Source organism: Lissotriton vulgaris, chromosome 3_1 (genome assembly GCF_964263255.1).
Source record: "Lissotriton vulgaris chromosome 3_1, aLisVul1.2, whole genome shotgun sequence".
Classification (NCBI taxonomy): domain Eukaryota; kingdom Metazoa; phylum Chordata; class Amphibia; order Caudata; family Salamandridae; genus Lissotriton; species Lissotriton vulgaris.
In genome coordinates this window covers 1,670,403,520-1,670,430,369 of record NC_141689.1, presented here as the reverse complement: position 1 = coordinate 1,670,430,369, position 26,850 = coordinate 1,670,403,520, and the positions used below count along the sequence as shown (strand labels likewise).

Genomic DNA, 26,850 nt, shown 5'->3' with positions numbered 1-26,850 from the left:
TACATGAACATCCCTCTCTCTGACATCAATCACCCCAACTTGAATTCCACAAGCAAAAAAAATCCCTATAACAGCCTACTATATTATTTGTTAAAAAAAAATAAAAAAACATGGAAGAGCGAATAGGTTTTCCTAGAACCTGTGTCTCTTGAAACCTCAAAAAGAGCAGTCCTTGATAGAACATTTCAGATTTCTGTTTTCAGTTCTCAAGTCATTATCTTTCATTGCCGTACATGCGTTCTGATACTTTCTCCATAATGACGTGGTTGTTAAAGTGTTTTCATTTTGTTTTCTTTTTCTTCCTTTTATGTGGAATGTGTTTCATGGGAGGTAAGGTCCGTAGCTCTTGGAAGAGACCACTGTGTGCTTCTCCCAAGCACTTGCCATTGTTTTCCATTGTACTCTCAGCTCTGTCCGCTAACCTCACTCCTCCTTTCTCTGCTTGCCTCACTATTAATAACAACCTTGGGGTTGCTATACCACGCATCGCCTTCTGGCTTCAGAGATCACTTGGATTCAAGGCAAATGTTTTGCTGTCACTCTAATTAAACTAATTTGTTCACTTTGCTGCTGCTTGCTGCATATGTGGGTGTGGAGAGGCGATGACACGCTTTTAAAGAGCACGCAATCGTTATATGAATAACATCTGTGAAAATGAGAAATTAATCAATTTTTAAATCAAATTGAGGAAAACAGATTTGCTCCCACATATTACCTTGTAGTGCAATATTAGCCATTCAGAATGAAAAAAACATCAGATTTAGCAAATCATGGACAGTTTATATTTCTAAAACAATAAAAATAAAGCCGAATAAACCCTCAAATATTGTAGCTCAAAGCCATCTGAGCTTACATTTGAGCATGTACATGCAGCCATTCTATCTGGAATTGCAAATTAAATATAAAGGTTTCCATACCAAATATAGATCAAGGTACAGGTATTTAGACACATTTGCAGCCCCAATACACCCATCTAGTGATCAGTGGTAGCTGCTTGTAATAAATAGCCCACATAATTCAATATTTGCATAGGGGCCTATTGTTCTCTGCTTAATCTGATTTTGATTCGATTTTTTGTCAGTTTATTTTTGAGTGTAGCTTATGTACCCGCCAAAAGCAATGCTCCTGCTGAAAATAATCTCTCATTGTCCTATAAACTGTAGCCAGGACTCTCGCTATAAAGTTTGCAAAGTAAAAGGAATGTAGTTGCAACTACTGATTTTATCCCAAACACTTGTGGCTACACATGGTTTGTATTAAAGTCAGAGTTAGTGTTGGTGGCCTTTGTTTTAATTCAGTAACCTGACCACAGAACATAGTAGTAAAACTTGCAATGAAAAATCATCTTTTTTGTGATTACTAAATTTAGGATTGAGTCTTACAGGACCTCATTCATGTTAGCTATTTCTCTTCAACTTCACACACCAACATGAAGTCATTCAAATGGTCGCTTGCAAACAATACTGCAAGGGCTGCAAGTGAACCTTTGCTTAGCTCTTTTTGAGGGTATCTGATGAGCTTTTCAACTCACCACTCACATTTGCCAGTTAAATGAGAAACTTGTAGTTTTTTTTAGGGCAAGTGAGCAATAGGGAGTTAGGAAAATTAAGATTAAAGAACAGTAAAAGGACACAATTTTGTGAAAGACAAATTACCACAAAAAATATAAAGAATGCATACAAACCTAATACAATATTTTAACTATAATAAAATTTGAGTGCTTATATGAATAGGATGTAAATAGAAGCCTAGCTGGTACCACAACGTTGAATTCACATAGCGTGAAGATGATCATCATTAAAAATCCACTAAAGCCTTTAAAACTTTCTCAGACATCACAAAGAAGGAAAAATAGGTATATCAAAAGTTTGATTTTGGAAAATGAGTAATACGTTATTAGACTAGATGAAAATAACTGAAAAACAACTTACTGGTTCTAACCAAAATCTAAAAATAAAGAAAGCACATGATTGGAGTCGTATGATTGGTTGTTTTGTTATGTTCACAAATTACACTTTCGGAAATGTTGAACCCTGTGATAAATACAGTTTGCGTATTCATGTCTTATCATAGTCTCTTTAACACCTCGTAATGCGAGCTGCAGCGAAAGCCTATTAAATTCTGCAAGACAGTACTAGGAATGCCCTTTTGTTGTCACTGATAGCACAGAGAGCAGCGGAAAACAATTATCTATGGCAAAACTCTTAATTGTAAGTGAAATATTTAGAAAGGTTTTAGGCTATTCAGTTATGTGTTGTTAATTGTTAAGGTTTTGTTGGTGAATGCTTGTAACATTTTATGACTAGTCACTGACATTGAATTTGCTATGCATTTACAGCAGCAAAGAGCTTACTGAAGAAATCAGATGGAGTAAAGGTAAGTCTAACTGATAACGCTTAAACTTATTTCTTTCAGGCTTTCTTTAGGCTTGTCCTACCTTCTTTGTGCCCCGGAAGATGTGACAACAGCTTAAATCCATCTAGGTTCTACTCATTGTCCTTCATTTGGATTCTTAATGGGAAGAATCTGGGATCTGTGTCATAGGAGCTGCTTCCCCCATTGATTAACTACCCAAAGGGAGACCCACTGTTATTACATAAGCAGTCTAGTTATTAATTTATGGCATGATCTAGGACTGAAGCCATTGCTTTCTGTGAAATGTGGCACCTGAACATAGCTGGAATAATGATAACCATGTTATTTTATTAGGAGTTGTTTTAGCACTCAGTTGATAACTTTAGTGTTCTTCCTAATAAGCCTGTAGTGCTTGGGTTCCAGAATATTCCATGGAAAACTCAGTCTTCCAAAGTAACACCTTTTTGTTTCAGTTTCATAGCTCTTGGTTGCAAGTATGACAATAAACAATTCTGTTTTTGTGAAATTCTGGGTTGGCTCCTTTATGGCCAGGACCTTGCCTTTGGTATTTAGTTATGAACTAACCCGTTCCATCTGTCGGACGGCCCCCGGCCGTCCGCCGTCACAGTGGGCATGTCCGGAGGAATGCTGGGGGCCATCCGAACCCCGCCCACTCATTAATTCACCCGCACCGCAGCAGATTTTGCGCCGCGGTCAACAAGTTAAATAAAAATATCATGGATTCTGATGAGCATGACCCCAATAGAGAAATTAAACACACTCTTTTGCTTATTCCTTTCTGCCATCTGCTAAGGACAGAATGTAGCCCACACACCAAAATATTAACAAGGAATTGGAAAGTTTTGAATACAAGCATGGGCAATGCATTTTTCCTGCAGTCCAGCCCTCAAGGATTGGCTTTAAAATGGTTTCTTTATTTGTTTTTAAGAAGTTACTGTATTTTCCACAAAATATTTGTTTCTTCACAGAGATTATAACTTATGTCCATGTTTTTATCCCTGGGATTCCAGGCAGAAACTCTCCAGGGCCAGTACTACTTCTGTAAAAGGATGATGCTCTTCTATTCTTCTCTTGTAGCTGCTCACGAAACAAAATGAACAGATAAAGCCTTCCTGATGGTAGTTGTGCTACCCTTTTATAATTTCTCTTTTATTCCCATTAGCCTTTTAGAATCACTCCCATAATTCTTATTCTGCGTTTTGTTCCTGTAAATTGTCCCCTCTCAAATATTCTTAAAAACAAACTCCTTTATAGGGAACCCACTTCTCTTCTTCAGTTTTTTCAATGCCAAATTTGCCTTAAAGGCCCCTTTCTCCAATGAGCTCATGGTTTCCCACGTTGCCTCAGCCCTCCCGCCATGAGGCGAGCCTGAAAGAGGGGAGTTTTTACCAGGACAAATGCATGTGTGTTGGGACTAGAGAGATTTCTCAAAGCTGGCTCACAAGTTGTTTAAAGGCTGTTTGTAGCCTGTTGAACTATCTTGTTAATTCCCAACCTCTATCAGGGGAGTAGTTTAAACCAGTGCTGCATTCTCAAAATAAGAACTTGTCATGTTTCTTCAGTCTTGCTCGTCCTTCTCTAAACATTTAGGTGACAAAGGGGAGGCTGGAGAGGGCTGGGCAACTGAAGACTCTCTTTTAGGGCGCTGGGTATGTATTTTGTTATGACACGGCACACTGAACTAATTCTGGGTATCTACATCTTTGGATCCATTGGGTTTTACAGTAAAGTGGAGTTCTGCAATTCATTTATATATTCATTTACATTAAAGTTAGCTTTTAGGGATTTTAACAAAGTGTTCTGTGAATGAGTGTGGTGCTAGTGACTGGTTCTAGGACTACTCCTCAAGTCTGCATTTTGTCCTGAACTGTGAAGCTTTAAAACACCTTGAGTCTGCCATAAAGCTGCTTCTATCAAATCCAGTCTGTGTAAGATTGCATTGTTGCTCAGTCTAATAAGTATTTTAAGATTCAGATTTTAGAAATTACATTTTTCATGAACTATATCAGAAATGAGCTAATCTGCATATACTGTAATTTATGTACAGCGTATCAACAATATGACAATCATACATCCAAAATAATGAAGGGGTCTCAAATAGGGTCCTTATCTCAAAGCAAATACTTTGGTGCATATCAGTCATATAACACACAGTAGGTGCATACCACCTTATTTTCAAATACCTGGATAGGGCGCACACACTGCATAGCCCTTTTCAGGCAGCCCCATAATGTGATGCCTCTTTTTAAAGGCTTGCATAGTAGAGCAAACCCTAGTTGTTTTGCACTAGTTTAATGTCCCCTTATTTGATTTGGCTAATCTCGTTTTAAAACTGTGTAAAGCATCTGTGAAGATAGTTAAATGGCTTAACAGTTCCCAGCTTTTCTTGGTAATCATAGAACCACTTCCTGACTCTCTAAACTAAAGTCTCATTTGCTACCATATGATGCATGCTGACCAATTCCTAATGGACTCTTTTGCAATACAGAACTATAAAAATACATTTAGGAGTAGGTGTAGACTACTTCCTGTTTGCCAGTATTATCACATTGTTAGTAAACATGTTGGAGCATAGCCTTCCTATGTGTCTTTAGGATATCACATTTTTTAGTAAGTAACACTACCACTATAATTAAATGAACAGGTGACTAGCCCACATTCCTGACACATCAGTTTGTTGGCTTTAAAAGGATCAGTAGGGTAACCCTTTAGGCTAACGGTTTCTATTGCTTTAACTCTATTACATGGAGAGCTGTGAACTCATGGATGATCTTAATCTTTTAAGTACAGCCTTCAGTTAGAAAGAAGAAAGATTAAACAATTATTTAGTCATACCATCCCAGCCTTCAAACCCAATTGAAGTTGTGTTAATTATGGTTCCTCTATCCAGGTTTTCTGACTGTTTAAAATCAACCACCCCAATCAACCACCCCAATAGCGTGGATCTAGCATTGATGTTGACAATGGCAAGGTTGACATTGGATTGAGTTGGTAGCTATTATTCGAATTTAATTTAAAAAGGCCTTATGTCAAAACTGACCCCAGTTGTGATGCCCTCTTTCACCACTGCACTACATAAGGTGGTCAAGGAGCCTGGAATAAATTCTATAATAATTGCATAGAGATCAAGAGGTAAAATGTTGTGGCCATAGGCTTTGCATGCCTTTATAATAGTGATCTATACATCCTAAAAGGAAGCTAGAGGCCTGCGATCTTCCTTTATCAATAAGGCTGTATGTGACCAATTCAGATTTACAGTCTTTGGAAACCCTCTAAAATGGGCATTCTAGATAGCGGCTAGTATTCCTGGTGCCGGAGGTATATTTAAAAGGGACGTTTTTATGCCAAAAGTTATAGGTGTTATTGCTAAATATTGCTGTCTTCATATTTTCCCTATACTTTATAAAAGGTCTTTTTTCCACCATCCGTTTTAAAACCCTTTTGTGTTTTGCAGTGCTTTGCACTGTTGGTCACAAAGGCATCCTCCCTGAATGAAATAATTGTCCATTATTCTGTCACATATTCACTTTACTGTATGTGAGAAATGGGTTGTTGGTTAGGGGGAGGGGTGAAACCCTACTCAAGCAACAACTACAGTACTTGTCAGGATGAATCACAAAAAGTCACTTAATTAACTTGAGCTTAACTCTCTAGCAGCTTAGCACAAAGGAAGTCAGGCTTAACTTAGAGGCAATGTGTAAAGTATTTATACAACACTTAAATGGTGATAAAGGGAAGTAGAACCAGAGATATGCAATTTCAGAGATGTAAGGTAAGCATAGGGCCTAAAAGCACCAAACGGCAGTCATGGTTATCTGGTTGTGCAAGAGCAGGTGAAAGTCACAAGTTAAGGCTGACCATGTTTGGGAAAGATACAGGACCATATTTGTTCAGTTGAAAAAATTAACTTCTAAATTCCAGCTCGAAGAGTTCTATTCATGGTGAAGGAGGCCAAGAGGAGCAGAAAGAGCGTTGCAGATGGTCATAGCTGTAGCGAGTAGATCCGGTCAGGCATTGAGGACGGTGGTTGTTGGAGATTTGTTTTGCTGGTCAACGCGGGCTGTCGATGTGGCAACTTGAAGTGTAGAGCGTTTCTCGTCAGTCATCACCGACTGCTCCAGTAGCGGGAAGTGTCTGGTTCACCGGAGTTTCACATTAGCTGTCGGCGCGGGCGGAAAGACCTTGATGTGAATGGGCCTGTGCGCAGTTGCAAACAGCCAAAAACTTCAGGGTTTCTTCTTTTCTTCAAGGAGTGGCTCAACTGATATAAAAAACACAGTATGAAGTTCCTAACGAAAAAAGCAGGCGGAGGTCAGATTAAACAGGGGGGAAGATGTACCCTGATGTGCGAAGGAATGTAATAACAGGAGAAGGGGATTCCTCCTTTGCAGAAAAAGACCCTCACACCCAACAAGCGGGTATCTTGCATCATCGGGCCTGCTCCTACTCGGGTCGGCGGTGCAATACCTGATCAGGCGCCCTTGAAGGGACCTACTTGGCGGAGATCTTTTTTCAAGCCGTTGGGTGCAGTGCGTATGAGGGCCCTTAGTGTAAATGTGAGTGTAGGTGTTGATCAGGTGTTGTGTGGGCTAAAACAGGGAACAGTGGTCCACTCAGAACAATTTTAATGAGATGTGGCCACTGCCCTGATTTAAAAACAAAAGACGCACCCTACCGATTGAAGGTGTGTGGAGACGTGTGCTGTGAAATAGGTCGACATGTTTCTTGCCTTAAATCAAGTGATGGTAATTCCTCAGGACCAATAATGCATTGACCTACCTTCACTTTTTGGTAGTGGTCATGACCCCATTGAGGTGAATGTGTGACCACCTGTACAGCACCCTAAAAAGTGGCACTAGTAACTCAACTGCAAAAGATAAAAACATAACATGACCGCAATTAATAACAAAACACATTGCGAAATGGTCTGTGAAAATGCACTATACAAGGTGTGTGATGCTCAACGCGTGAGGAACAAAGGTGAGCAGTGACATGCTTCCTCTGTGACCCTTAAGTGTTAGTAGGTCACATGTAAATCATTAGAAAACGTCTACAGCAGCAACAATCGGATAAAAAGGACATTAGAAGGAAACAAGGAAGGTGTCCTGTCCTCAAGAACTCGCCCAACTGGAGTTGAGAGCATGTAGCAACCAGTGTTGGCAGAGGCAGACACTAAGAATGTATTGTCGAGAGGGATAGGGGTAAAACAATAGACATCTTTATACTATCGCAAGGGTTCTGAAATCTGTAAGCAACCACTCAAGTAGTGCCCAAGGCGGGCCGCACTCACCAAGGACGCCCGAAGCTGACACTGTAAAAGAAAGGCATCTGAGTGAATGCTAAGACCTGTTTACTGTAGTTGTAAAAACCACCTTTAAAACACGGTGAGAGGGCAAGGTGTCTGGTGACTAGGTGTGGCCAACTCCAGATTCTTCCAACAACCAATTGTTATTGTCGAACCCGGACCTAAGAGTGACATGTCACTAGACACCGACAGACCTGCTGTCTCCCGTGTACCTCATGGTACGAATGCCACAACTCAATAATCTGCCATGATTTCGAATTACATGCTCACACACCAAGACAGACTAGCCTAACTGCCGGCACACAAACGTAAACATGTATGTCCACAGTGAAGTAAGTCAGCAATGGGGTTGCTGAGCATCAAAGGGCACAGTATCCACTAATCGCAAACCAGCAATAATCCTGTCTATGGAGGGGTGAGTCCAAAACAGGATGCCGACCATAGGGACTGCGCATCAACCCCCAAACAACCCCTCCCCGTCAGCTAACCTGTTGTGGTGGGTGCCATCTTGGAGTTCCTCGTAATGAGGAATCTGCAAAGCACTCCATCGAAGGCAGATACAAGGTTAACAGGCCCCCTTGATGCCACACCAAAGGTCCTGGGCCTACAAGTCACCTTTTGGTATCAGGAACTCAATCTGGCACAAGCCAGCATGGCTCAGGTAGGTCCAGTTGTAGCAAATTAGCTGGGCAGTTGCAGAAGGACCACTCACTGGAGCTTCTTGTGTCTCTGTAGCTCAGAACAGGAAGTCAGTCAGCTTTCCCTTGGTGTTACTTTACTCTGAAATGAAGGGTGCCGGTCCAGTATTTCTTCTCAGCAAGCAGGGTAGGCCTCACCAGCCTGCTTGCTGTAGTATTCACAGGTCCAGGCATGTACTCAAGTGGACCACAGATTCTCCTTTTGTTTATACCTGGTGCCCACTTTGAAATGGGAGAAACTTCAGCAGCTACCCCCTACAGAAGTGTGTGGAATTTCCAGCCTCTCTGCCCTGGTCACAGTCTGTCTGGGGGTACAACAGCCTACTGTGAAGTCCTTTATGTTTGAGCTGGGCCAGTGCCTTCGAAGTGCAAGTGTCATAGGCAACAGGTGCCTCCCACCCCATTAAGCCAGGATTGCCCATCCTTCCAGCACTCAGAATCTCTATTGTGATGCTGTCCGAGAGTAATACACATAGGACAACTGCACCTAGTCATGTGATCTAGGAACAGGCTGCAGGCATCAAATGGTTAGGAGAAGAAAATGCCAACTTTCTAAAAGTGCTTTTTCAGAATTGTCTTAAAATCAGACTTTACCATAAAAGGGGGGTTGAAATTACTGTTCCTCACACGCCAAACATGATTTTCTTACCCGATCCGAAGCAAAAGCTATCACTTAAGTGTAATAAGGTAACCCATTGTTATCCTATGGGAGTGAAAAACTCATTTTGGCATTTTTCACTGTTAGGACAGCTAAAAGCCTAAAATTATATGTCCATCTTTTTTCAAATACAATGCACCCTGCATTAAGGGCTGTTTGGGGAAAACAATAGGAGTGACGTGTATTAAAAAGGAAGATTTAGGCATGGCAAATAGTTTATTTTGCCAGGTCAAAGTTGAATGTTTAAAACGGCACACACAGATGGTAATGGCCGGCCTGAGATGTTTTAAAAGGCTACTTAAGTGGGCGGCACAAAAAGTTCTGTAGGCCCACTAGTACAATTTAATTTACAGGCCCAGAGTACATGTAGGGCCAGTTTACTAGGGATTTACAAGTTAATTAAATGTGGCAATGGACTGTAATCCAATTTTATTATGTTTAAAGGAGAGAGCATTGGCACTTTAGCACAGGTTTGCAGTGGTGAAGTGTACAGAGTCCTAAAGCAAACAACGGATTAAGAAAACAGGAGGGCTCAGGCAAAAAGTTTAGGGGTGACCCCGCAGAGAGTGCTAAGCCCCACACTATAAGACAACTTGTAAAAAAGGATTGTTGCAGGAGTTTCAGATGGTATTAAGACAATCTGAACCTCTTCCACCAATATTGCCACAATGACCAAGTGTGTATCTAATACCTTCTCTGTTTGCCACCTCTTTATTGCAAAGTTCTCTTACCTCAGCATTATCTGGCCTTTTGGTATCTTCAGAAGGGAAATAGTCATGAGTATAAGTTATTTCACTGAGCACAAGTTACCGCTACAAATGAGTCTGAAGGGGTTCTGTAATTTACCAAATATAGGCATTCGGCTCCTTCCTTCTGACCAAATCAGTCTCTGTGGTACATTGCTTTTTCCACCTATATTGATGGACACCCTAGACTGGTCCTCGTCTACAGTTTCTACAACCAAGACACTGCCAACAAGTGTATAAATCTGCCTTTTGTTATTGTCTTGGAGGGGAAGAAGAAAATGTAACCCATTCATACCCTGTTTTAGACATGAGCTCTTTTAAGGAGAGTAAAGCTTTAACTCCTGTGTTTTGAGCTCTTAAACAGGCTGCCCATAACACTTAGTCATGTTTACTGACAAGTTATTTTCTTTGGACAGGTGTAACATTTCAGTAATTAATTATTATGGCTTGTGACAGCATCTCATGGAGCAGCTTTTCTCATCATTTATCTAGTATTGGTCCTATGTGACAGTCAAATGTGTTCCAGTGGTTGAAGTCCAACATTTAGGATTATCATAGAGGAGGGTAGTCCATTTTCCTTTTCAAGAGCAACCTTTACACTATTGTTTAAGAGTTTTTACAGTTTCTGATTTGTTTACCAGTTTAGTTTTGTCACCGATGATGGAAAGAGTGATTTTGTCTTGCAGATCTATCGCTTAATTCAGCAGTGACTAATGAAAAAAGCCTGTTCCTTCTTGATACACAGCTGAATAGAAATCAATCTCCATCTATGGATATGTACAACTGACTCGGGAGCCTCTCCAAATCTGTGTCTCCAAAAAATATGCCCAACAGGGACCACCCCCTCCCAATACCCAATAAATCTCATTGGTCACACCCCTCTAATAGGCTCTCCAAGTCTCTTGCTTGTCTAATGGGGATAACTCAATTTAAATTAGATAAATTGCTTGTAAATGTACTGGACTGGTTACATTGGAAGAAGGCTGTTGTGGGCACGGATTCATTCAATGCATTGCCCTGGCTGGGCTGCAGCATTTCTATGCTTTACAATTTTTATAGATAACATTTGCCAGTTGTCACTTCTTTGTGATTAGGGATCCTACCAGTACCATCATTAGAGTTTCTGCTGTGGTCTCCACATCCCTTGCATTGGTGTGCTGCTGGCTCCCAGTTATACCAACATACTTCTTTTGGATGTCTCCTTATGAATGTGTACTCTTTACACTTCATGATTCATTGACATTACCTACTCCACAATATTTCCAAATATTACTGCTGCAAGCTGAGGAGTATTTCCAGTCCTAAGGATTTTATTTATTTCACCCTGAAGTAAACAAAATGACATTTTTTTCTCAGTGCTCTCTCTGTTGGTTCAGAACCAACTCCTACTGTGTACACTTTGCAGATGAGCAGATGACCCTTGAATTGGCTAAAGAATGAACTCATTGGGTTTAATGCAGTGGATATGTATTCTGCATTTATAACTATGTTCTTAATGGCAATGCTCTAACTCACATGGTTACAGTTTTAGGCCAAACTCATTGTAGTGAGCCATTTATTGATTAAAATGCTTTGCAAGAGTTCACACTCATAAAATCCAATAAATGGTTAAAAACATTGCGAGCTGTCCATTTCACGTCTACTAGTCATTAAAAGACCAGAGTCCCAAGTCGCCTTCTAGAACTTCAAGATTTAACTGCACTTTTTCCAAATCAGAGAAATCAAAGTGCTGTCTCGGTTTCACTTAAATAACTTTAAGTTGGAGCAATTAGGCAAACTAGTGATTTACAGTGAGAAATGAGTCCTATGATATTTGTGTAGCCATATTAGTAGATGAACTGCCAAATTGCGGTGAAAGGACCTTTCCATGATCAAGAGGTTAAGGTGACTGTAAGCCAAGGGAATGAATGCCCCTTTCCTGTATTGAAGCATAGAGTGGAATTCTAGTAATAACCAAAGCTAAGACACGGCTACTGTTCAGAATTACCTCTCATTTAAAGCTGCATAGATTGATTCCCGACAGATACATTATTTAATTAGTAAAGTATTACCAGTTACTCTTTGTATGTTGGCTTAATAACGGTCCACTTAAGGACTATCTATATGCACACGTTTGCTATTCAGAATTCTGCTAATTTCACAGTAAATTGTCAAAGTTTCTTATTTCAAGTTTTTAGTATACAAGAGTAGTTGTTGAAATTGATGATGTAATAAGGATGAGCTTGAAATTCGGCACAAAAAAATGGCATTTGTCTTTCAAACAACCTAGAATATTGGTTTCATTTAAGGATAACATGGTTAAGTATTTACCATTATCATTCAAGGTAGTGTACAGTTTCTAACAACAGTTTTCTCTCTGCATAGTTCTAGATGTATGCCTCATCTACAAATGTGTGGTGTGCTGCTGCCCACCTTCCCTTCTCACAACTCACATGCTGACAAGTCATTTAAGTCATTTTATAGCACAGGCATGTCTTTTTTGAAGCTCTTAGCTACTGAGATTAATCACTGGCTATTATCACAGATATTTCCTTGGTATGCCTGACATTTTGGTGGCTGTAAAGCTGGAAGGGCTGAAGGCTATCTGAAAGAAATATTACCTGCCAGTCCTCGGTATACATAAGATGATACTTGACTGACGAGTGTAGACGAGCATATACCTCATTCAAATACTGTTGCAGGTTATAATCCCTTACATGCACTGTTTCAGGCAACATAATGTCCTTTTACTATATTATACTTATTCTGTATTCATTGGAAAACTTACTCCCACAATGCTTATTCTTTGTAAACCTTTCATTTCCCACGCTCCCCTAATCTGCTGCGGTCTATGTTTTTCCAGATTGCCACTCTTTCCTTTTTGATTTCAGAATGCTGGTGCCTCTCCTTCTCGATTTATTGTGTTTTAATTTTAGTAAATAGCAAGAGATAGAGATGGAGAGGACTATTTCACCCTCAAACGCTTTCTATGCATTTAGCTGTTGATTCCTTGTTATATGGTTGTTCCTGTAACCTTTTCTTCCACAGATTACTCTTTGCATGTGGAGAACTCTGCTATCCTACCCTCTTCTCTTTGCATAGTCTGCTTGTTTTTAAAGTATTTCAACATTTTAGTTCTGCTTGATTCAAAAGGCATAGCCAGAAAAACCATCTGGGCTGTGTCAGAAGAAAATGAAGTAATGGAGTATTAGCCAAGTCTGAGTGGCATGGTGTGAAAATCAATGCCCCCCTTTTAAGAAAGATGTATCATTTTAGCAGAGTGGTGTATTAAGGTTTTTGAAATTGTTTTCACTGATTTTATCCAATTTGCATAACTTGTATTTTTCCTTTATTATTTTGTCACCCTAAGGGATTTTTTTTCTTGTGTGGAGTTTGGATTTACTCACTCTTTTCAGCACCAGCCGTTTTTCAATCCCTCCTTACCACAAACCATTTATCGTTCTTCCCCCTCCACCTTACATAAGGTTTTTTCACTTGAAATAACATTACTACTGTATATACTCGGTGCGATGATGTTTCAAACCCACACAGTCACATTTTCTTCTCCTTCTTTCTCTCTGACTGGTCAATTCAGAAAAGGAAGTCCAGTTCGAGTGTTCAGATGATGGTGAGGATCTTTATCTGCCAGATTTTTCTTCATCCACTTGTGTTAATTTCAAAATTAGAAATGAAGTGGTTGCATTGAGATCTGTTATCCAAACTTTAGAGCCTGCCAAATCTCAACTTGTCCAGCAGGAAAACATTGCTATTTGTGTGTCTCTTATACCTGAACTGTTGTGTAGTAGTACAGTACTTCAAGCAATGTGTTATAGTATGCTGTTTGGTTGTGGTGTCAGAGGTCGTCTCCTACAAATCTAATTTTAAATAATAGTTTAACATGCGTTTCACCATTAAGCATGAATCCGGTAGGTGACCTCAGTGTGATTCACAACCAAATAAGCTTGAAAATACCTTGAATACCATTGTTTTCCACAAACAGAACGTAGCTGCCATTGATGTAGCAGGTGCAGTGGTACAATGGCTCAGAGATGTGAGACTTGTACTGCATGCTAGTTATGGCTGTCTATTACAGCCGTAACAGGGGCTTAAAGGCCCATGTTCGGGGTATATATGGCTGTAGATACACATGCTGTTCATACTCCTGCCATCTAGTGTTGGACTTGGATGTGTGCAAGTCGTTTTGCTTCAAAGAATTATTCTCAAGTCACAAGGGAGTGTGACTCCACCTCTTGCTTGCAATGTGCATGGGCATAGGCTCTATTAGTAGAATGTTTTTTTCTGCTGACGTGTGCTTGCATGCTTCAGATCCACTCCATCACTGTTATTGTTATTGAGTTTCTTGTTCCCTGTCTCTCCATCGGCATAGTTTGTGATCACAATGTCCCCTTTCCTGCATATTGGGTCAGCATTTCCAGTTACCTTTCAGAGCAATCTGCCAGTGACTACATTCCCTGGCCAGGCCTCACCTGTCAGGTCCTCTCTCTTCGTCAGTGTAGTCTACTCTCAACATGTCTTCTCTGTGAAGGAACGGGTGCTCTTTGGATACTGCCCGCTGTGTCATGCAAAATACCCCTGGGCTGATCTCCAGTAGGTCTGAAATCTTTCTCTCATCCAAGCATGAAGAGGCCGCTTGCGAAGTATGTCATCCCCTTTGGCCGAAAAAGACCCTTCAAGACCACTGGGCGAATGACGTTGATGTTGCGCAGGAGCACAGCAAATATCCCAGACCTCTACTGCATCCAGGAGCTTGAAGAGAACATCAACCCAAGCCTTTGGTTGCTGATGAAGGCTTTCTCACATGAAGAAAGTACTGGCTCTGATCTAGATATTCAAGATCTCCCACCGGCTCTACAGATCTGGAATACAGCTCCCCCTCGACACCACTCAGCTTCTGCCCCACAGAAGCACGTTTCTGGGCCATCACTGCCATAAGAACATGGTCCTCACAGACAGTCAATTTTGGATACCATGCCCAGTGGCAGCTTGACACCAAAGAAAATCTTAAAACCGGAGCCTTTAGTGCAGCCTGCTCCTGGCTCAGCACTGACCCGACTGTCGATTCTGAAATAGTCTACCTCTAATCACAAGTCAATGTTGGTGCTGTAACACTTGGCTCCAATCAGAAGACCAGCCCATAAACTAGTTGACTCTGACCCCCAGAAGTTAGAAGAGCACTTTTATGCCCAAAAAAACAAATTGTCATCCACCACCCTCAAATTGGCCACATTCTGATGCCAGATCAAAGACCTTCCAAGAGACAGCGTAGTTTTGAGTTAGCTCTGGAGCTCCATTCTCTTCCAAAGCAGTGGATAAAATAAGATAAAGCTATTCGTCCTGTTCTGGACACTAGACTGCCTCCACTCTCTTGCACTCCACCCAGACCTCCAGCATTGCCTTCTCGCCATCTTCTTTACCAGCCATAGTATCCTACTCTCCACAGGGGTGACCACACTCCTACACAGGGGAACATGCTCGGGGGAAAACTTATGATGTACCTCTACATGGAAACCCTTAGGACTCATATGATGTAGCTCCCCTTGTGGATACTGATCTCAACCTCTACCCTGCCCCACCTTTCCCACAGGATGATTCTTCCTCTTTCAATGAGATTTTATGTATGCCAGCTGCGTATCACAACATAGAGCTGTATAAGGAGCCCGTTGAGGAGGACTTCCTATTTGAGTCTCTGTTCTCTGCACATCTCTCCCTGCTATATTTGACTATGGTAAGCTCAAACCGGCACCTGAAATTTTCAATGATCCAGTTAATGCTCACGTCATTACCACACAGGTTGAAAAAAAAATATATAAGGCCTCCCTTAAGATCCTCTATATATAGAAGCAAGATTCCCTAGTGGTTCCCTACCACTCGTAAGAGGGCAAATGCTTAGGCACCAGCAATGATCAGGATTTGAGCCAAACGGAGATCTACCACTCCTCCCCCCCTAATCACACAACACCTGTTGGGAGGTGGCTGCTAGGTTTTCTTCCCTGCTTGGCAACATGTCATCTCAGACAAGTGATTGTTAGACATCATCCAACTCTGTTGCCCCCTAGAGCTCACCTCAGCACCTAAAAATATACAACCCTGCAGACATACCCTTTCCTCGGAACACCATCATTTGTTTCAGGTAGAGGTTCAAATGCTCATCCTCAAGGGAGGCCATAGAACTTGTCCCACGACACCTATATGGCTCAGGGAATGTATTCCCTCCTCTTCCTCAATCCACCCTCAGGACCATTCTGGACCTTAGACCCAGTAATTGAATACATTCTATCAGAACCCTTCTAAATGATCACCCTTCAGGATGTCATACCTCTAATGCAGCAAAGCAACTTCATGGTGGCACATGACTTCAAAGATGCCTACTTCCACATTCCGACTCATCCGGGGCATTGACATTATCTCCAGTTTGTGATCATCCGTACCAGTTTGTTGTTGCCGTTCGGGGTCACCGCCGCACCCAGAATCTTTACAAGATGCTGTGCAGTAGTTGAAGCATATCTGCAAAGACAGGGCACTCATGTTTTTCCATAGCTGGATGATTAGCTGATAAGAGCGCAACTTGACTATAGTGCCATGCACTCACACTCAAGCCACAATAGAACTTCTGCACAAATTGGTCTTCACCATCAATGCTGTAAAGTCCCGTCTGTAGCCCCATAAAGTTCAACCGTATCTGGGAGCTATCCTCAGTGCAGAGGTCAGAAGGCATATCCCAGTCCGGCAAGACTGCAGTCTTTCGAAGCCTTGTTGCTGCTTTTTTCACCAATTCAACAGGTTACAGGGCAGTCATGTACCTGCCAAGGATGATGGCCTCCTGCAGCGCCATAGTACTCCATGCAAGATTGCACATGTGTCTGCTGCAGGAATGCGTAAAGCAGCAGTGCTCTCAAAAGGAGGGTCATTGGGAAGATATAGTTTTGATCACCCCCACACCTATCACTCTCTGCAATGGTGTAACACCCGCAACTTGCTACCGGGCAGCCCTTTCTCGACCGAGTTCCTCAGATCACTGTCACAATCAATATATCCCTCACTGGGTGGGGGGAGCACTTACAAAATCTGACTGTCTAGGATCAGTGGGGGGCCACTCACAGAGACCTCCACATCTAATATCTAGAACTAATAGCTGTCCATCTTGCCCTCATGGCCATCCTTCTCCACATAGTGAGCAAGCTGGTCTTTGTTCTGACAGACATGACAGCTATGTACTACATTCAGAAGAAGCAGGGCATCTGATCCCCTCAGCTTTCTCAGGTAGCTCAGACCATCTGCCGATGGATTTTCCACCTCAAGATCCACCTGTTAACATAATACATCCTGTAGTAGACAACAAATTTACCGACCTTCTCAGCAGGATGCGGCAATAAGTCCACAAGTGGGAACTCCACCTGGCAGTCCTTCTTCACTACTTCAAGCGATCACAGCAAAAAATTGAAAATACCCAAACTTCACCTCCAGATTCCCACCCAGACACTCCATGGGTAATGCTCTGTGGATGAACTGGTCAGGGATATTGGACTGTGCTTTTCCACCTCTCCCCCTCATTCCATTGCTGGTTCGGAAGCTGAGACATATCTCCCTCACCTTCCTGCTAGTATCTCCCACCTGGGCTATACAACCATAGTTCACCACTACCTTGAACATTCAGTGGTTCTGCATGAGAGGCCGCCCAGCAAGCCAGACCTTTCACGCAGAACCATGGAGAAATCCGACACCCTGACCCCAAAAGTCTCAACCTTGCCATTTGGCTCCTGAGGTCTTAGAATATGGCTATCTCAATCTATCCCCAGAATGTGTGAACATTGCAGGTCAACTACTTGTGGCTGCTATGCTGCCAAATGGAAGAGAATTGTCTGTTACTGTCTCAAACCATATTGATCCTCTGGCAGCCACTGATAAGAATATTGTTATCTTCTTCACCTCCAAACAGGTGGTTTAGCTTTCACTTCAATTTGTCTACGACTTGCAGCTGTAGCTACCTAGCTCCAAAACAGGCAACACGTGTCGCTATTCACAAATCCAGTCATCAAAGCTTTCTATGGAGGGACTCAAAAGGGTCATTACTCCCAGAGTTCCTCCAGCCCTGGTTTGGAACTTGGATATTGTCCTCACAAGACTTATGGGTCCCTCTTTTGAACCTCTCCGGTAATGTCCCTTACAGTTTCTTTATTGGAAGGTAGCTTTTCTGGTAGCCATCACATCACTAAGACGTGTTAGTGAACTTCAGGCTTTAACTTTAGAAGAGCCTTTCTTTCAGTTGTATAGAGATAGGGTGGTCCTTCGTACCAACCCTAAATTTCTTCCAAAGGTGGTTGCTCCTTTCCACCTTATACAATCTCTAAAACAGGGGTCTCCAACCTTTTCTGTAATAGCAGCTACTTAGGTTCAATCATCCCGCGCTACTATTTGTGTTGAAATAGTGACCACGTCAGACAAAATTACAGTAGTGGCCATCCTATGCAGGATTACCACCAATTTTAAATGTGTCTGCGTGATGTATGACAGCCACAACTGCAATGCCCCTGGCACCAAGGTAATACTATTAATAAGTATCTTTAAAGCTGAATGGTTTATCACTCAAATAACTACTTTAAATATATTGTGGAAATCTGTTTTTCTGAAAAAATCAGTTGAGTTCTGAAACTACATGCATATTAATCTCAAACGCATACTTTACAATTTGGGATACATTAATTCAACCAAGCAAAAGCTTCTAATTTAGTAGTCTGGGAGGCACACAGGAGAGCTGCTTGTAGGTAGCTGGAGAGCTACTAGTAGCTCAAGAGCTACTCTTTGCAGAAGCCTGCTCTAGAACTTCCAGTCTTCTTTCCACAACCTGACAGTTGCAAAAAGGGCTCTTTACACCTTAGACTTCAAACTAGCCCTAATGTAGTATATACATAGAACAAAACCATCTTGAACAACAAAGCAAGGGTTTGTTGCTTTTTCTGAACCTCAAAATGGGAAGACCTTATCAAGATCATGCATAGCCAGATGGGTAGTCAAATGCATCCAAACCTGTTAAGCAGTAGCTGAATGAGTTTTGCCTCTTTCTCCCTCAGAGCCCATTCCACCAGAAGGAAAGGGTGTCTCTAGCCTTCCTTGGGAACATCTCACTAGCTGACATTTGTAAAGCAGCTACTTGGTCTAAAAAACAAACCTTCACAAACCACTCCTATGTAGATGTCTTAGCCCGCCAGCAAGCAAATGTTGACCAGGCTGTTCTACATAATCCTTTTCAGTCCTCTGCAACATCCACACTCTAGTCATCGCTTAGGGTAGGACTGCTTTTCAGTCTATACACAGCATGTATATCTACAGCCATACGTGCCTCAAATGCAAATTGTTACTTACCCTGTAAACATCTGTTCATGTCAAGTAGTGCTAGAAATTCACATGCACCCACCTTATTCCCCAGATTCCTTTGGTTGTTGCAGTTGCCATTACTTTGATTCCCTTGCATGGCCATATCTCTATTGCAATCTCTTTCATGTGTCCCTCTGCTCCAGTCATCTTCACCCATCATGCAGAAAAGCAATTTAACAATGGCGCTGATGGCCATGCGCAATGCAAGCAAGAGGTGGAGTCCCTTATACCTTATGAATGAAGACTAGATTGGAGAATTATGCACAGCTTGTGAATCTACAGCACTTCCTGCCACAAATAGATATTTACAGGATAAGTAAAATATTCCTTACCTTGCTTATATTAGGACCCATGACTCCTTTTCCACTGGCTGGCCTCAGTTGTTACTACTACTCTGCATTCTGTCTACTAATGTAAGTTTTCAGAGTCTGTAAGTCACAGGTGTACATCAGACTTTGTGCACAGTAGAACTTCTCACCCTGCTTTGCCTTTACCTGTAATTATTGGTTTCTTTATTGCAGCTAATTCTAATCATCTGAGCAGAATAACTTCTCATTAAACTCAATGTTCTGTCTTTTCGAAAAACAAGTCCAGGCTCACTAGGTCCTTCATAAAATCATCCTCTGACAAGAGTCTGGTAGGCTACCCTTACCAAACACCTTGTTGGAGTAGTGGGAGATTGATGATGTTGTAATGCACACAAAATATCGTGGGCAAAACGTAGTAAAGATCTCCTCAGTGAGATGCTTCCCCCTGCCATTTTTTCTTTTCAAATTATGGGTGCTCTCTATTTAATGTGCATTAGGAGGCAGTGAAAGAACCCTTTGGGAGCCAGCAATACATTTTGAATATTACTTGTGTATTTATTTTTTAATTGAAGTTTAGATTTTCTGAAGCTTTTTAGGACCTCTCATTTGATATGGCCAGTTAAACAAAGCTTCCGATTTAATCAAAAGCATCACTGCTAACCGCCTTTTTAACCAATGTATGGAAAATGGTGTCCTGTCTGAAACCAAACAGTTTGTACCTAAAAGTAAAGGGCAAACGTTTACATTTTAATGACCGTATTTTCATGTATAAATATCCTTTTGATCTTCACTTTAATTACTTGCAAGTGAAGAGTGGCCACAAGAATTATGTTCAATTGGTGCTCTTTCATCTGAATATTATACAGAGGCTTGACAAAAAAATAGCGTTATAACTGATTCCATTGATCACTCAATGCCTATCCTTTAAATAATATTTTACTTTTCAGGATAAACTCTACCTCATTTAAACAGAAATCCAAAATAGAGATAACCACCCTTAAGATTCCATACTGGTGAAACTCCAATATGGTACTATTTCAAAATCTGAACAATCCATTTTCTCTAAACAAATGATAAACACAAAATAATGCTACAAGTTGGATAGCAAAGCAATGTTAGATAAAAATCAAATGAGAGAGTCAAGCACAATGGATATAAGAGGATGTACATAACCTAGAGGTAGTGTAGAGGGCACCAAGATAAGGGTAAGTATAGAGGCATTAGAGTACAGCTATATGTAGGACTGCTTGGTGCAATATGTGGAGTGATACTAGGAAGGTGTAGATTAACTTATGGATAAGCAGAGCAAAAGATATTTGACTAACGGTTGAGGTACAAGGATTTTGATAGGACAGAGGTACTCTGGTATAGGTGAGACATAGTTACTAGCGTGTAATTGAGGGGAAATAGTCTAGTGTGGGAACGGGGGCAGGATGCAATGGTAGTGAAAAACGTATGATGGAGAAGGTGACAACATCGGTGTATTAGAAGAGGGATGGAGAGAAGAAGAGTAAATAAAGAGGGAAGGATGAGGGAGTGGTTCCACTCCCACTGTCCCCTCAAGCAACACAGTGCTCAGTTGCCAAGAGAAAGTAAAGGAGCCTTGGTATTCCTACCACCAAAACTAAGGTCTATTTTTGACCTCCTATTATGCCATCTGTTAGGAAGCATTTGTGGGAAATGGGATTCCTGAAAACGTGTCTCCACAACAGGATTGCTTACGTTTGATTTTCTAAAGAATCATGTGTAACCAACTAAAAAATCAACCGCACAAAGGCTTGACAAGCCAGTGAAACCATGAAACATCTGAAACAGAAAATGATTGTGGAATCCCTATACTTTAAATGACTTGTTTAGCAATCATATTGACCAATTGTTTGGAAAAGAGAGAATGTTGAGAACTGAAATAACATTAGCATCAAAAGTAACTTATTTTGTTTTCCCTTGCATGCAAAGTACTATTTGAACTCTTCTATCCTTTTTCATTTAAGCCCTTCAAATAATTCCTTGCTTAGTCCATCTGCAAAGGATGATGGTGTCAGTATTGCCTGAGTCTGTGTGCAAAAGTTCCCAAGGAAGGGCAATGTCGCACTCGTGCATTTCTTTCCATTATCAACGTATATCTTTACTTGCAGGTTTTTGGTTTTGTGAATGTTTTGGGTAACAGACCGTGTGTTTTTCTTTATTTCTTCATTTTGACATTTTAATCTTTTGTGCATGTCAATATCTAAATTTCTAATATTTTTCCTGACACGGCTCAGACATTTGCCCATACAGCAAACAAATGATGTTTCCTGTGAAGATTATCTCTCATAATAATTTTACTTTTGCCTTTCTTTGTTTAGTTTTTTAAGCCTCACATAAACAACTTTGATAAGAACGACCCTCCTTATAGTTAGATGTACCTGTGTATACTATTCTCTAAATTGAACCAATATGGCCTTTTAGGTCTACATCATACACCAGACAGCAATGGTGTTTCTATGTCTCAAACTAATGCAGTACGCGAAGATCTTTGTTAACTTGGTCTAGCCTAACCAAGTGGAAACATCCATGAATGCATGTTTTCTAGCAGCTTGGGGACAGCTAGAGAGACTTATGACCAAGACATTGCCAGATGTGCAATTCATACCCTATTTCAAAAAGCACTTGAGTAATGTCATTCTGCAGTTCTAGCTATACAGTGTTCTCTTAGGCAACTAACTGCAACATGGTTATGAATATGTGGTACCCTCTTGGCTCCCCTTGTAATAATCATTAGTTAAACTGTAAGAACTGAGAGCACAATTCTTATGGAAAGTCCCCAAATCTGTGCATCCACCTCTAACAGCTCGTAGGAATTCATACACTGTTCTGGATAAATGACTGGAAATCTGGGTCAGTCACAGGTTTCCAGGCTTGCTCCTGAAAAACCTTTTGACAAAGTTCACCTTGTCCCGGCCAAATGTACCTGTTTATTTTTGCTCAGGAGAAAATCTACTGTTAAATTAGCTTTATTCTGTTCTTTTTTCAATGGGAAAATATTTTTTTATGCATGGAGAAAACCATTTTGCCTTCACCGCACCAATTTTTGGGTTGTTAAAATTCTCTTCCCGGCCTCCAAAGGAATTTACTTCTTCCTCTTGCTGGGAGTACTTTCTTTTCTAACCTTTTCAGAGTTGAGATAGTGTAGGAGAGTGGTTTTTAAAATTCAAAAATGATTGAGTGCTGATGGGTTCATTATAGCCCTGACATCACCACTCCCAACCCCTGTGAGTAGGTCTGACATCAAGAAAACGTTTTTGAGTTTAAAAACGTTTACAACTGTAAAACGACCTTTTATGATTCAGGAAAAAGCGGTTTGTAAGCCAAGCTAACACATGGAAATAGCTTTTTGAATAGGGCTTCGGTCTAATAAACTGAAATTGACTTAGATTGGCATAAACAAACTCTAGCTAGTGCTGCTGTAGCGGAAAATAATCAAGGCATAACAATATTTGTTTTGTGCACATTGTGAACATTAATAGGCAACCCGTAGCTCTGTTTTGGTGGAATGTAATTTCCTCAGGTGAGCAAATTAGAAATTTCTCTGTAATGGAATACAATGCCTTGGAGTAGAGTCCATCAAAACTGTGCTCCCCTAAATGTTGTGCCTTACTGGTTGGCAGATAATATTAATTCAGCCCCTTCAGCCTTTGACTTCTAGTAAACCGCAAACTGGAAGTTGGGCTGTTTATTAAGCCCTTCTCTCCCCACTAGAACAAAATATTTAATAGACATTAGGGTGATCCTTTGTTCATTCCCTAGGCGAGCACAAGACTACATTATTAGTAGCTTAATGGATTTTCTGCTCCAAAGGTTGTGCAGATGGGAATAGTCCATGGGAAATGGGAAATGGGTGATTCTGCTCAGTTCAATTAAGGCCTTTTACTCTGAATTATTTCTGAAGTGAATGTTATGCAACTGTTGTTGAACTATGCTGTTGTTTAAAGGGAATCTTCATTGCAGTTGTGGCTTTGATTATTTACAATGACACATAAAATGACGAAGGCTTTCACCCTTGTTAGCAAGCTAATGAGTCAGGTACATCCGATGCTCTACAAAAAATTGGATATTTCAGGCTTTTTGTACGATTGCAACCGCTGCATAATCACAAGCCAATGATTCCAAATGATATGTATAAAAAAGGTGGCATGTGATCTTTCCTATCATATCCCACCAAATCCACTACCCTTGAACAAATCCAGCAAATGTTCTTCAAGAAGTCCATAAAGTCTTCTTTTGTACTGTTTGATATCTTCTAGTGGACTGATTTAGAAAAGTACATTATTTATTTGAACAAATACGTGTCCAGTAGAGACATTAACCTGATTTTATTAATTTTCAATAAAACCGGCATTTCCTCAGTGAAGAAAACAATGTTGTGTGATAACCAGGTAGTCAATTAGCCTTTTTATTTGCTATAATCACTTGCAAATTGTGTGGATATAGCAAAACTTGATATACACACTTGCAAGGAGGTATGTGAAATTGATTTTGTTTTGAACTGAGACTACAATATTGACTCAATAATTGTGTGTAACCTATGTTTTTTGCTCAGTGAGTAATTAACACATATTCTCCTTCTATTGATAGCACTTGGAGATATGTTCTTGGATAGATGAAGATGTTAATTATCTTGAAATTTCACTTGTCTATCGTGGTATTTAATTAGTTCTACACAATGACCCAATCTATAATCCTAAAGCACAACTCTTGTTTTGATGTAGCCCGATCAGCTTTACTTTGTCTTTTAAGAGTATACTACAGGTCCACCGTTCTAGGGCAGTGGGCCTGTCGTCTGGAATTAATATAAATCATGTCATGGGCAGTTGAATCCTGACTCGATGAGTGCTCTGTTTTGAGAAAATGACAACATTCTTGAGGGTAAGATGTACTACTTGTTGAAAGGGGTTAAAAAGACACGGTTTTTATTTTTTTTAAAGATCGCATCTGAATACTGCTCCGTTTAGCCTGACCTAGCTAATATCTTTTGGAAAGTCTGAATGTTTGAACCTAATTATTCTATTAACAAGTGAAATAGCTCAGAAGGTTATACCACTACTCAACCAACTTATGCATATGTAATTATGCTGCACTGGGATCAATGCAAAACCCATCTTGCAAAACACTTTTAAGGGATTAATAGGGGTTTGATTAATTTGAAAGGAAAACAATGTTTCTGTTTGAAGCAATGATAGCCTCGAGAAACATTTACGTATGTAAGTTTGTCCTAGTGTGCAAATGCAATGAAAAACCACTTTCCTCCACAAGTCAAATTGATCTACTGAACAGTACATTTATGTAGAAATAGAAGAGAAGCGTATTTTGTTTATCTGTTGCATATCATGATCTAAGATTAGTCAATTGTTGAATTTTTGTAGGATGTCGGATACATCCATTTAACTGCAATAATTTGAATAAGTTACATTTTGGAACATTGTATCTTCCATTTTAGATCTTTCCATAATGTAAAGGAAAGAATATTTTCACCAGTTTCAAAATACCTTTTTGCTAGATGACATCCTGACTTATAATGGTGCTGCCATAGAAGGGAAGCTGAACCTTTATTTTGTTAACATGTGTCTCCCAAGGGAGAAATGATATCCTTCTTTCAAAGTTGTTTATATTTTTATTGCAAATGTCCAGTTTATTAGAGAGTAACTTGCCTCGAAAATCCATATTTGCATATCAGTATTAATTCTTCCCATTTGAGTTTTGATATATTCTTTTGCTTTTCTCATCTCCAGGGCCACCATTCATTGTTACTGTATGATTTAATTCCATTATGTTTTTGACCGTGGTTGTATTTCTTTTTTGTTCTAATCATTGACCCTATATTCAGTTGTTAATCTTACCTCATGTGATCGCTGGCCCACATATACATTTTCAAATGGTCAAAATTGCATGTATCATATTCTTTGATCTGCATTTATTATGACTCTTTAGATATTTTCGTACAGCCTTTAAATTTAACTCTGATTATTTTTACTAAATATACAAATATTAACATAACCGCAGGAGTCCATTCCTCTTTATTAAGCCAAAGATGTAGCTATTTGGGCAATCCGCAGCTATGTATGCTCTAGACATTGTTTTGGTGTATTTTCTCCTTCGTGTAAACAATAACTTAAGTAGGCAAACTTTTCCTTATATTTAATAGGTTCTCATGCTTGTTTAAGTGCTTGTTATTGCTAGATTCATTGTATGTAAGAACATATGAAATTCTTCAACTACAGATTTTTTAACATGGTTCATCAATACACTTTCTTAAATTTATATTGCTAGGCATAAACGTATTTGGTGATCCTGTGTTCTCCGGACGAAACCTGTGTATGTCAGGGAAAGAAAAATGTTCCTTCAAGATTTTGTTTAGGCAACACTTTCTAATAGCCTTAGATGTATTAAGGAGCATGCATGGCATAGGAAATCTTGTCCTGTATAATGCAAAAAGTGCTGCAGTTGCCTTGGGGAGTTTCAACACATCCAAAAGGTGCCATGATCCAGTGAAGTGATGCAACAGAGTGCCAAGTAGTGGTTGCAAATAAAGTAAAAACTGTTGTGTGAAAATTAACCAAATTTTTGTTTAGAGTGCCATATACATTATGCAAAAAAGGAAGCAGGGAAGTTTGGGTAGTTTCCATGTTTTTGGCAGAAAGTATGTCCTTTTTATGGAGTACTCTACAACACCACCAGCACTCTAAAACTGCTCACCTCAAATGTCTGATTTTTTAGCAAAGTTGAAACCGTAGAATTAACAGTGTTATCCATGCCGAACTAGAAAAGTGGCAATTCCTTTTGCCATTTGTGCAGCACAGTCTGTAAGCATAGGTTAGCTAGTGCCATCAATGAAGAGCTCAAAAATGCTTTGAATTGGTACAATACCATGCAAGCCAATCTGGAATGAATAAAAGCAACCTCTGACACACGTGTTACTCTTATTAGAGCTGGTCAGAGAGAGGTATAGCAACGCTGTTGGCCCATTACATTTCCCAATGTTGAATATACATGGTATGAACACTTTTGTACTTTGGATCTTGTATATACATGAATTTTGAAAGGCACTTTTTAGATGAGAGGTTCTTACAAATATCCCTATATTTAAGTGGGAAGGGATTTTTTGCATACTGTGCACAGTTCTTGCTCAGTCATTATTTGTACATCAACAAACTGGTGAATTTGCTGCATTACATGAGCACTGTTTCCTCACTGTAAAATTCTCGATCAAATACCATTAATAACCATAGCAGTGAAGGATTACCTTTTTCACCTAACTCAAACAGTGTTAGTAGTGTTTGTGTGTCAGTAGAATGTTCACCTGTATTTTCAGGATACCACTTCTCTTTTTCTGAGCCTCAGGAGGTGGTTC

The 26,850-nt window shown here is 40.2% G+C and overlaps 1 protein-coding gene across 13 annotated transcripts in view; it reads left to right on the top strand.

The window, feature by feature from the left end:
• Nucleotides 1–26,850, top strand: part of CAMK2D (calcium/calmodulin dependent protein kinase II delta) — an 806,647-nt gene that overhangs the window by 592,200 nt on the left and 187,597 nt on the right. For 6 of the 13 annotated variants that reach the window (XM_086962149.1, XM_086962142.1, XM_086962138.1 and 3 more), the window contains exon 13: nucleotides 2,342–2,376. In XM_086962149.1, coding sequence (XP_086818275.1) covers nucleotides 2,342–2,376 — 35 coding nt within the window. Of the gene's footprint in view, nucleotides 1–2,338; nucleotides 2,377–13,357; nucleotides 13,391–26,850 lie in introns of all 13 variants that reach the window. The other 7 variants (XM_086962147.1, XM_086962141.1, XM_086962148.1 and 4 more) reach the window with 2 other exon arrangements.